The sequence below is a fragment of the Notechis scutatus genome, chromosome 1, assembly GCF_049901735.1.
Source record: "Notechis scutatus isolate UNSWTSFEM ecotype Mainland chromosome 1, rNotScu1.2, whole genome shotgun sequence".
In the NCBI taxonomy this organism is placed as follows: Eukaryota; Metazoa; Chordata; class Lepidosauria; order Squamata; family Elapidae; genus Notechis; species Notechis scutatus.
The window spans coordinates 129,417,263-129,429,664 of record NC_142009.1 but is presented as its reverse complement, the minus strand read 5'-3'; the positions used below and the strand labels follow the sequence as shown (position 1 = coordinate 129,429,664).

At 40.5% G+C, this 12,402-nt stretch overlaps 1 protein-coding gene across 1 annotated transcript in view; it reads right to left on the bottom strand.

The window, feature by feature from the left end:
• Positions 1–12,402, bottom strand: part of SNTG2 (syntrophin gamma 2) — a 178,837-nt gene that overhangs the window by 134,005 nt on the left and 32,430 nt on the right. Inside the window, exons 4-5 of the mRNA XM_087946003.1 lie at positions 7,394–7,437; positions 7,243–7,284 (exon numbers count right to left, since the gene is read on the bottom strand). Of these exons, the coding sequence (XP_087802129.1) occupies positions 7,243–7,284; positions 7,394–7,437 (86 nt within the window). The remainder of the gene's footprint in view (positions 1–7,242; positions 7,285–7,393; positions 7,438–12,402) is intronic.

The following is a 12,402-nucleotide window of genomic DNA, read 5'->3' as shown; positions in this document are numbered from 1 at the left end:
CTTTGTCCAGCTGACTATAATTTCGTTCAGCTTTAGCTAAGGTTCGCGAAAAAAACGCGATGGGGGCTTCTGCTCCATTTGGTAACACGTGGGCCAGAATTGCCCCAACCCCAAAGGGTGATGCGTCACACGTGATAGTGAGCGGCAGAGTCTCGTTGTACTGCATAAGTACTGAATCAGAAGTTAGCAATTTCTTTACTTGTTGGAAAGCATGTTGTTCCCGTTGTCCCCAAACCCACGTTGCTTTTTTGTCTAATAGTCTATGCAATGGTTCAGCTACCGTTGCTTTGTGGGGTAAAAACACATTATAGAAATTGATAAGTCCAAGGAACGCCTGTAGGTCTGCCTTGTTCCTAGGAGTGGGTGCCTTTTTAATTGCTCGTAATTTGTCTTCGGTGGGATGAATTCTTTGGCTGTCCAGGAGGTATCCCAAAAATTCTACTTTTTCGGTACATAAGTGGCATTTATCTTTTTTTACTCTGAGGCCTGCATTTTGGAATCTTCATAAAACCTCTCTGAGTCGTTTTTCTAAAATGTCTTTGTTAGGTGCGGCGATGAGTACATCGTCGAAATATGGGACAACACCTTTTATCCCTTGTAACAACCTTTCCATTAAGCTCTGGAAGATTCCAGGGGCGACGCTTACTCCGAATTGGAGCCGGTTGCATTTAAATGCGCCCTATGTGTTACGATGCTTTGCGCCGGCTGTGGTTGGGTCTACAGGCAATTGTTGATACGCCTGGGCTAAATCTAGTTTGGCGAAAACTTTCCCGCCGCCCAGAGAATGGAGTAAGTGTTGCACTACCGGTACTGGATAAGCACTTTGCTGCAGTGCGTGGTTTAATGTGGCCCGGTAGTCTCCGCAAATTCTTAGGGACCCATCAGGCTTGATAGGCGTTATTATTGGGGTTTCCCAACGGGCGTGGTCGGTGGGTTCCAGTACGCCCTGCGCTATCAGCTTATCGAGTTGTTCGTCGATTTTAGGTTTTATATAACGGCACCCACGCGCTTAAGGCGGATGGGTGCTATTTCAGGGTTCAAGTTAAACGAGATTGGGGTCCCCTTATACTTGCCTAGTCCGTTCGCGAAAACGTCTTGGAATTCTTGCACGAGTGCTTCCTCCCAATCGACGCTTTCTGCCTTGTGGACTCCGGCTACAGTGATTCCGAGCGGCCTGAACCATTGTAGGCCTAGAAGACTAGGCCTGTCTCGATCCACGACAGTCAGTGGTAGAGCGACGGTGCGGTCCTTGAATGTGACCTGGAATCTGCGGGACCCGACGACAGGAATTCGGTTGCCCTGGTAGTCTTTAAGTATAACCCTCTGAGGGTTAAGGTCTTGGCGGCGAATCGTTGGAAGGAGCTGTTGGAGTGTTTTCCACGACACCATAGAGAGGGAAGATCCCGAGTCTACCTCCATCACGCAAGGTTTGTTTTCGATGGCGACCTTTACTCGGATTTTCCCGGCATCAAGGGATGTAGCGTGGCCTATGGTGATTGTTTGGTGGGTCTCTTCCCGCCTGGCTTCCTCACGCCTGGTGGAAGTGGTGGACGGCTTGTTTCTGTAGGAGTGGTTCACTTTTTCTCGGTGTGTGCCGAAGAATCAGGAAGACTGGAATTCGGCCTGTCGGGGTTTGGAGTTCTGTTTGCTTCTGCAAACCTTTGCGATGTGACTGCGTCTCCCGCAATGGTGGCAAAGTGCGTCAAGGAATTTGCAGCTGGATCGTGGGTGATTCACTCCACAGCCGGCACACGGTCGAAATGAGTGTTGTGAGGACTGCTCTCTCTCCGTTCGAAGTCGGTTGACCTCTTCCTCATCGCTGTTGGACGGGGACTCTAGGTCTTCGTGGTGAGTTGATACCGGGTGTCTCTCTGAGCGAGGCGAGGTATCAGTGGCGAGTTTACATAGCGGTGTGTTGGTGCGGCGCATTTGGGCTGCTGACTTCTTTGTCGCCTCTGCTGCTGAGGCTTCTTTAAGGGCATCGGTGAGGCTGATGTCCCCCTTAGCCATAATTTTGCTCTGGATAGCGCCGTCTTCTAGGCCCAGAACCAAACGGTCCCGGAGGGCTTCTTCCAGGTCGGCGAACCCGCAGAGGCCTCCTAGGTTCTTGAGGTCCGCGATGTAATTGGCAAGGCTTTCGCCCTTCCGTTGATCCCTCTGGTAATATTCGTGTCTTCTTACTAGGGTTGGTATGGAGGGCGCGTAGTGAGCCCGTAGTAACAGCTCGAGGACGTCCCAGTCCATTTCTTTTACCTCTGCTGGCTTGGCAAGCGACTTTGCCATTTTAAACACGGTTGGCCCACAATGCGTTAGAAAGATAGCTCTCTTTTTGCCGGTTGTTGCATCTTTCAAATTGTTAGTTTCCAGAAACATCTGGAACCGATCCATGTAGGCCTCCCAGTCTTCGGTCTCTGGATTGAATGGAGCGGGTGGTACGGCACCGCTGGCCATGTTGCCGTTGATGGTGCGTGTTTGACCACGTGCTCTGTAGGTTGCTCTGTAGGTTTAGTCAGCTCTTCGGTCTCCGCATCCCATCCTCGTCGCCAGTGTTAAGTTTGGAGAATAAGGAGACCAGACATCTGACCAGTGACTTCAACTCTTTAATAATAACAGGAATCAGAATGGAACAGAGCAATACTATGGGCAGCAGTAACCCTTTTATAGGGTTAGCTGCTGCCTTATTAACCAATGAAAATGTGCAACAGGTTCCAACTACTGACCAATAAGGACAGTCCCAAAAGTGGCCAATCAGGGACTGGTTCTGGCCCAATCCCAAGTTGTTGTATAAGGACCAATCAAGTGTGCAGGTTTTCAACCCCTAATTTGCATTTAGGTTATTCACTTTTATTGATTCACAACAATTATACCCAAAATAAAAAGTGAAAACATGAAAATATATGTGAGTTTGATACAGGCATGCAAAATAATTAAGACAGGGTAACCAAAGAAAGATCCATCAAATCACTATGCAATACAATTTGAAAGCAGCATGAAATAATGATTTAATCCAAAGGAAAGAAGAAACGGAGGAACCTCATTTATCTCAGATATGAGTTTCACAATAGGGATTGTACTAAGAAGACCTAATTACTCATCAATGCATTTTAAGATGTGAGCTTATGATAACAATTTTAAGTTCATATGAAGGGATAGAATTCTTCAGAAGCCCAGCAATGAAGTATTAAGGTTTTGAAAATCATGGTAGCAAGGCCTAGCTGTTGCACTATACGCTAGCAACAGGTTTTGGTTGGGTGTAATTCAGGGGTGGGATTCAAATTTTTAACAACCGGTTCTGTGGGCATGGCTTAGTTGGGGGGGGCGTGGCTTGGTGGTCATGTGACTGGGTGGACATGGCTTAGTGGTCATGTTATTGGCAGGGTGTGGCCAACTCAATCGAGGCACGCATCTCCTCGCCTGGCCTCTCATGACTGTGGGGATGATGCAACAGTTGTAAGTGTGAAAAATGGCCATAAGTCACTTTTTTCAGTGCCATTGTAACTTTGAATGGTCACTCCACACAAGCAAAGTACCAGCAAAGGAGGGGAAAAAAAACTCCAGAGAAGTTCCTGAGACAGGAAGTCTAGTCCTGCCAAGAATGTAATAAGGGTTAACGGAGAGGCAGTTTCTGTAAGCAACACCAGCATGTTTCCTTTCTGCCTTCCTTACAGGATTAGGCCAGTAATTTCTTCTAATAACCAGTTCTCCAAACTGCTTAGAATGTTAACAACCGGTTCTAGAGAATAGGTGCGAACTGGTAGAATCCCACCCCTGGTGTAATTCCACTTTTTCTGTATTATTACTTTACTTGTTACACTTTTATCTTGTCTTCAATAGGTGGTGAACTTACCTAATATTCCATTTTCCTTCTGTTTTCCTGTGAGATGAGTTGGGATGAAAGACAGTGACTAACCCAAGATCACTCTGCAGCTTTCATGGCTAGAGCAGGACTAGAACTCAAGTCTCTTGGTTTCTAGGTCACCATCTTTAATCATTACACCAAACTGCCTTTAAACTCTTACTTACATTATTCTAGAACAGGGGTCTCCAAACCTGACAACTTTAAGTCTAGTGGATTTCAATTCCCAGAATTCCTCAGCTACCATAGCAACTATGGAGAATTCTGGAAGTTGAAGTCCACAAGTCTTAAAGTTGATATGTTTTGAAACCTCTGTCCTAGAATTATATCAATAGAATCACCTTTCTGTCCCATTAACCCAGCCAGCATTTCACCAAACTTGTTAGATCATTAGGTATATTCAGAAAACTCAGCCTTTTAGGATTGACCAATTTCATAGTTTCCTGAGCCCTGCAAACATGAAATGGCACATTGATGGTGCCATATTATTATCAGTGTTTTATCTGGTATACTCTTACAGGTGAAACTCAAAAAATTAGAATATTGTGCAAAAGTTCATTTATTTCAGTAATGCAACTTAAAAGGTGAAACTAATATATGAGAAATATGCAAAGCAAGATAGTTCAAGCCATGATGTGTCATAATTGAGATGATTATGGTTGACAGCTCATGAAAACCCCAAATCCATAATCTCAGAAAATTAGAATATTGTGAAAAGGTTCAATATTCTAGGCTCAAAGTGTCCCACTCTAAGCAGCTAATTAAGCCATAACACCTGAAAAGGGTTCCTGAGCCTTTAAATGGTCTCTCGGTCTGGTTCAGTAGGAAGCACAATCATGGGAAAGACTGCTGACCTGACAGTTGTGCAGAAAATCATCATTGACACCCTCCATAAGGAAGGAAAGCCTCAAAAGGTAATTGCAAAAGAAGCTGGGTGTTCCCAAAGTGCTGTATCAAAGCACATTAATAGAAAGTTATGTGGAAGGGAAAAGTGTGGAAGAAAAAGGTGCACAAGCAGCAGGGATGACTGCAGCCTGGAGAGGATTGTCAGGAAAAGGCTATTTAAAAGTGTTGGGGACTTTCACAAGGAGTGGACTGAGGCTGGAGTCAGTGCATCAAGAGCCACCACACACAGACGGATCCTGGACATGGGCTTCAAATGTCGTATTCCTCTTGTCAAGCCACTCCTGAACAACAAACAATGTCAGAAGCATCTTACCTGGGCTAAAGAAAAACAGAACTGATCTGTTGCTACTGATGAGAGCAACTTTTGCATCTCATTTGGAAACCAAGGAGCTAGAGTCTGGAGGAAGAATGGAGAGACACACACTGCAAGATGCTTGAAGTCCAGTGTGAAGTTTCCACAGTCTGTGTTGATTTAGGGAGCCATGTCATCTGCTGGTGTTGGTCCACTGTGCTTCATTAAGTCCAGGGTCAACACAGCCATCTACCAGGAAATTTTGGAGCACTTCATTCTTCCTTCTACAGACAAGCTTTATGGGGATGCTGACTTCATTTTCCAGCAGGATGTGGCACCTGCCCACACTGCCAAAAGCACCAAAAGTTCATGGTTCAGTGACCATGGGATTACTGTGGGATTAATCCCATGGTTCAGTGACCATGGGATTACTGTGCTTGATTGGCCAGCAAACTCACCTGACCTGAACCCCATAGAGAATCTATGGGGCATTGCCAAGAGAAAGATGAGAGACATAACACCAAACAATGCAGAAGAACTGAAGGCCGCTATTGAAGAATCCTGGTCTTCCATAACACCTCAGCAGTGCCACAGGCTGATAGCTTCCATGCCACGCCACATTGAGGCAGTAACTGCTGCAAAAGGGGCCCAAACCATGTTTATGCTTACACTTTTCAGAGGTCCGATATTGTCCTATGTACAATCCTTGTTTTATTGATTGCATGTAATATTCTAATTTTCTGAGATTGTGGATTTGGAGTTTTCATGAGCTGTAAGCCATAATCATCACAATTATGACAAATCACGGCTTGAACTATCTTGCTTTGCATGTAATGAGTCTATCTCATATATTAGTTTCACCTTTTAAGTTGCATTACTGAAATAAATGAACTTTTGCACGATATTCTAATTTTTTGAGTTTCACCTGTATATTTAAGTGAAGTTTAAGACTTTATCTTTCCTGGCAACAACAATCCTATGAAATTGATTAGGATGATGCAAAGCCATGAGCTACTGAAGAGAGGATTTTTAGATTGAACCTAGAACTCCCCTGAATCATTCAGGGGACATAATTATTACCTTTATAATGTTTGATATCCATCTGGCATAATCAACAGCTGTCCTTGGCTATTCTACAATTCTTGCCCTATCGTTTATCCCACTTGCTTCATGTTTCAATTTCCTTGTTCATTTTATCTTGATTCCTCCTTCTGAGTTGGTTGCCTTTTAAAAATAATCTGAAACCTGCTGCTCTGTTATATAAATGGAAAATATGCATGTGGCTCTGCCGTTCTTTGCACTGTATTCCTAAAATTTGGTTGAACATTTTTAATAATTTAAAGCTTAAATTGAACCAACCAAATGGAAAAGAGCCCACTCCTGAGAATATGTGATGTCCCTTGGACATATCTTCTATGGCTCTCAAAGTCAAATGATCTATTATAATCAATTATGTAGCTCAACAACAGAAGAATAATAGCATATGTGGGATTAGACTTTTAAATCTACACTTGGTAGAGAAACTAAGAATAGGAAAGAAAAGGACAAAGAATGGAATATAAAATAAAGTATTGTATATAGCATTGGGATTTGTATTCAAAATGGAAGCATGTTTTCAGCTTAAAGTTCAAATTAGTTGAGATAGCCTTTTCTGACCTCCATTTTCCAGATGGCTGGAACCCAGCAATCAAACTTTTGGGTTTTTGGATGCTACTATTTAGATAGGTAGTTGGAGCCAATGAATGAATTACTTTATTCAGTAGTGAAATAATGAGATGTTGAATCTTGCCTCTCTTCTCTCCTATGAAATGCAACACTACTTCTAAAATATGAACTCGGTGTCTTAACAAAAGACAACAAAGATCATGTAGTTAAAAGCATTTTTATGATTAATGCTTTTTATTAACCATTTCTTATATTTTTGTTGTTTTTTCCTTTTTCTGGAGGATAAACCATGCTTTGTTGTGCTTTTTGCATGTGCTATGTCACTACATGGAGGAATAGAAAGCTGAGCACTAGATTCCATTTAAATGGGGGGGGGGGGAGTGATTAGGCCTGAAAACTATATGGGTGTATGCTGTGAAAACCAATCAAAGTTTTTGTAATTTTCTGAAAAATACGTAACAAGAATCTAGGCAGCACTTTATAACATAGCTGGGAAAGAAAAAGAAATCACTGTGCAACTTACCACTTCTTCATGTGTAGCACCTTCTACACTTATGCCGTTAACCTAAACATCATAAAGGGATTATTTGAAACATTAGGAAAATAATATGAAGCATTTAGTATAAGCATTAACAAGTAACATACTTTACAGTAAGTGTATAGAATCAACTGACCTGTATTACGGCATCTCCAATAAATAGCATTCCTGACTGGTCTGCTGCAAAATTATAAAAAAAATTACAAATTACTTGAGAGACTTAAAATGGTTTATGCTGCTACAAAATTGTTGTTTTTGTGAAAGTTGTTCCTGAAACAGCATCACAATAATTCAATAACTGAAAAAATGGTATCGTTTCTAATAAAATTATGAAAGCTTCTTTTCATTAACAAAAGATTATCCTTTAAGAACACAATTATGGTTTCTCACTAATGATAGATTTCATTAAAATATGAAGGAAGCATGATTCTTATTTTTTAACAGCATTGGTAATATCGCAAAGTAGGAATTCTGCTTCATTTCTTCTTCCTGAAAATATGTCCATAGAATGTAAAAATCAAAGGAGATGCGGTAGGAATTTAATTAAGTGTGAACTTGAATCCAGTCCACCAAAGTATTAGTTCAGCTCATAATTTGCATCGTTTCTGCAAAATATTGTGAATGCCAACTCATAGTGTACTGAAGAAGCATAAACTGCTCTACTACTTATTGAAAGGATAACACTCTTGTTTCATAGGCTACATCATATGAATATAAATTTCCATGTCTTTAAATATTTTTATTGAATATTTCTATAATTGGGAAGGGAATGAATTATTGAAAGCTAAGACGGTCAGTTATTATCTGTGAAGAATAAGTGGGATATGTAAAAGTTTTAGTAATTGGAAATTTCTACACAAGTTAGAGACAAAACTATATTGTATTATTATTTATTGAGATGATATACAGCCCATATTTTGCTCAAGTGAATCAGGACCATTTACAAGAATTAAAAACACAGACCCACAATGTATAACCCCTGAGGCCCAAGGATAAACCATATCACTTGCAAAAAGCATAACAACAACACAGCGTATCTACCGACTTAAATGCCTGAGCAAACAGATTTTCAATGCCTCGTGACAGCTTAAAGAGTTGGGCCATCTGAATATCCAGGGTGTTGCTGTTCCATAGAGTAGGGGCTGACATTGTCAAGACATGACTCTGGAGTCCAACAAGATGGCCTTGTTTAGAAGGACCCTGGGGCATGCTTTATTAGCTGTGATGGGGAAAAAGTTGAAACTTTTGGGAGAAAAGCAACCCCATAAATAGTCTGGCCCTATGCCATGGAGGGTTTTATAGGTGATAACCAGTATCCTGAATTGCACTGGGAAACTTACTGGGAGCCAGTGCAGCTCATAGAGATAAGGTTTATTGTGGTACAAAAATGCCAAAAATTGCCCATATTGCTGCATTATGGATAGCTGCACCTTCTGAGTGTTCTTCAAAGCACAGCACATCTCTCTTTTTTTTTGTGCCCTGCACCTTTCCTCCCTGTGCCTTATCTATATCCTAACAGATGTTGCAGTTTCAATTATCCTGGGCATGGTGAGGAAGGCTAAATATCTGGATTCTGTCCTCTAGGTTGAGCAACTCCCAGAAAACTTCGGGTAGTTACCTGTTCAATTACAGCAGGAAAAAAAATTACCTGAGAATTGCTACATCCACACTGAACAGCAAGCATCCAAATGTCTGAATGGTATTTAACAACTAAGTATAATGTTTCTATTTGATTGAAATGTTTAGCAGAGTTTCCATTCTTTATCTTTTGAAAAACTGGAGAGGACATGTTTCAGTACAGACTCTGCAGTTGCTTAACAAAAGGGACAAATGATCTGTGTGTATAGATTACAGATGTAGATTATAAATGTATCTGTATGTATACATGCAGGATGAGGAACTTTTTATTTAAGATTTACATGACCAATCATTTATGAGTTGCTGCTTTTATTTTGAGGAAAACAAGTACATTCTGTACTGTCTGGATGGCAGGGATTTATAATTAGTGCCCTCTATAAAAAGATTGCTCTTTATTGTTCTTTTGCTTTGATTTTCTATATAAAGAATATTTTTCCTAAACATTTAAAAAAATGGAGAAAATTATAATCCAAATAACATTAGTAAGGTTTAAACCAACTATCTCACAGGAAAATGACTACAACTGAACATATAATAAAAGCTAAGCTGCATTGTCACTAATGGTTAGCAATTTGCTGTTCCCTTGTAGTTAAAACTACTACGAATATTGTTGTAATGTTCTAATGTGAATGCTTGAGTGTTTTGTAGCTAAAATGGCAAAATAAATAAAGATAAGCAAAGAAAGCAACTGAAGCTGTTACACCAAATCATATAACCTTCAGCAGGCATATGATAGAATATAGGGCTCCTCTCTTAATCACTAGGATATTATTTTTCTTTTATTGTTTATTTGTTCTTAACCCACCTTTATTATTTTTACAAATAACTCAAGGTTATTTGTGGATATTTAAACATATCCATCAACACAACTTCATCCTCCTCCTACTTTCTCCACCACAACAACAATCCTGGGAGGTGAGCTGGGTTGCAAGAGAGTGTGCGTGGCCCAAAGTCACTCTGCTGGCTTTAATGGCTAAGGCGGGACTTGAACTCATGGTCTCTTGTTTTCTAGCCTGGTGCCTTAACCACTACACCAAATTGGCTTGTGTTATCAATATACAGCAATATGTTGAGTTATACAGATAGTCCTCCTTTAATGATTGCCTCTTTTAAAGACTGTTGGGAGTTATGATGGTGTAAAAAAAACACCTAGCTTTGCAACCAATCCTCATATTTATGACTGTCACAGCATCACACAATCACATAATCATCACTTGTGTGTTTCACAACTAAATCCCCAAAAGCAGAGTTAACAGAATATACTGAAGCAAGTTGTAAGTGATGTTGTAAGACTGCTATTCACTTAGCAGTTGTACACTGAACAACACAATTGCTGATCCCAACAGTGAGGACTACCTATTATTATTTGGGCAGAAACTTCCTGTAAGCTTTTTGTGATTATTTATGTATTTATAACTAAGTTATTGTGGGAAAGCTTAATGGCACTTTAAAAATCAAGCAAGCAAGCTTTCAAATCTGTAATAACATTTTTTAACATTTCAGTATTAATAGCGAGACAACAAAACAGAAGGTAAATTAGCCATCTGACTAATATATTCATAACATTTTACCTCATTCTTATGAATGACAAAACTGAATTATACTTTGGCTAGAAACAAATAATGGAATAATACTGGCAGAGGATACATATTTTAGTTCACACTGATTGTAAGAAGACGATCCAAACTTTACTTTCTTGTGTCTAAACTTTGATTTCAAGAAATGTACTTAACTACTGTTGTTTATACCCCAATAGCTCCATCTTTTTCAGTAATGACACTTCCAGTTTGATTAGAAGCTTCCTAAAAGCTTGTTCCTAGTGTCTCACTCTGAAATCCTAACGTTTTAGACAGCAAGGGAAGCTTTCTTAAACTTGACAGGAATTGGTATGAGCGACAGAACTAGCAATCCTCCTCCTTCTCTTATTTCCCCACTTCCAATGTTTGCCTTTGCTCCACTTCAGTACCAGTGATGGATACAAGGCAGAACCGGTGATATAAGGATGTCGCAAGAGGGGATGGGACCATGTTCCTAGCCTGCTGATCTTTTGGTACTAGGAGAAATGTTACTTTTATGACCAAATTAGGTCTACTGGAGGTTTGACACACTCATCTGGACACATTAAAAATAATTTAAAAATTGTGTCACTGAATTTCAAGAGTTTAATTTGGTGTGGGTTCAGAGATCACTAAAAATGAATACCAGGAACTGCAACCATGAGGCGCGCTCTGGTTTTCTGGGAAAGCCATTATGCCTTCAATAGAGCTCAGAAATGGGGACGTTAGATATGGAACACAGAGTAACGTTGTGTTCATGTTCATTCTTTGCTTTTATCTGTATGACTAAATCTGCCTTTGGAAGGGTGCCACAGTGGCACTAATGAGGGAGATCCAGGATCTCTCCTAACCCCTTATATCACATCCCATCCAATTTCAGGCTATTCAAGTGAGACTAAAAGTGGGAATGAAGGTTTACCTGCCAGGAATATAGAGCGGCTTGTTCCACAGAAGGTATCACAGATTAATAGAATGATGTTCCTCTTGTGATTTCTTGCTACCTCTGGATAATGGAAAAACTCATGCTGCCAACCTGATCATTTTATTTTAAATGTACTTTATCTTGTAGCTGTGTCCTGTTTTTTCCCAGATGGCACATCAATCAAAACATAGCTTCACAGATTTTATTTTCAGCCTCGCAGTTAGTGTATTAGTACGGTGTTCAAATATAAGCTTACTGTAGCGTGTGATAAAATAGACGATTTGCAATACCAAAATATTAACCTGAAATAGCACTAAGGGAGAAAAGCAAGAAAGGATTAGGGATTTAAGTCCTTCAACGTAATAAACTCTGACCACACAATGGTGTACAAAGGACCTTCTTAAATGATTTATAAACTCCTAAAGCAATTGCAGTTTATTACACATATTCCACTCTTCCATTAGGCAGCCCACCAGGGCTTACAAGGCTTCCCTGATCAAGACCACTGCCAAGGACAGGCCTACAAATTAGTTAAGGCCATAATGGACTCTAAAGCAATAACATATAAATGATAGAAATCCTACTTTCTCTGCATACACAAGACCACCATACTGTAGCTGATAAAGACCAGTTGTAATTTTCTGTGTGCATGTGTGTGTGTGTGCACAAATGAACACACAGAGCCATTTTGAGACTTAAAAAAGGCATGACTCTACTGCAGTAAGGTAGAATAATCACATCTTTAAGGTTTGTTTGTGCCCTACCCAATGGTGGCATTCAAATTTTTTTAATACTGGTTCTGTGGGCATGGTGTGGCTTGGTGAGTGTGGCTTGATGGCTGTGGCTTGGTGGGTGTGGCAGGGGAATGATACTGTAAAATCCCCATTTCCAACCCACTCCAGGGGAAGGATACTGTAAAATCCCCATTTCCTCCCCACCCCACTAACCTGCTTTCCAGCTCTGTTCTCCTGTGCAGGGCAATAAAAGAAGACCCAGCTGATCAGCTGGGACTCAGGAGACAGCAAATAG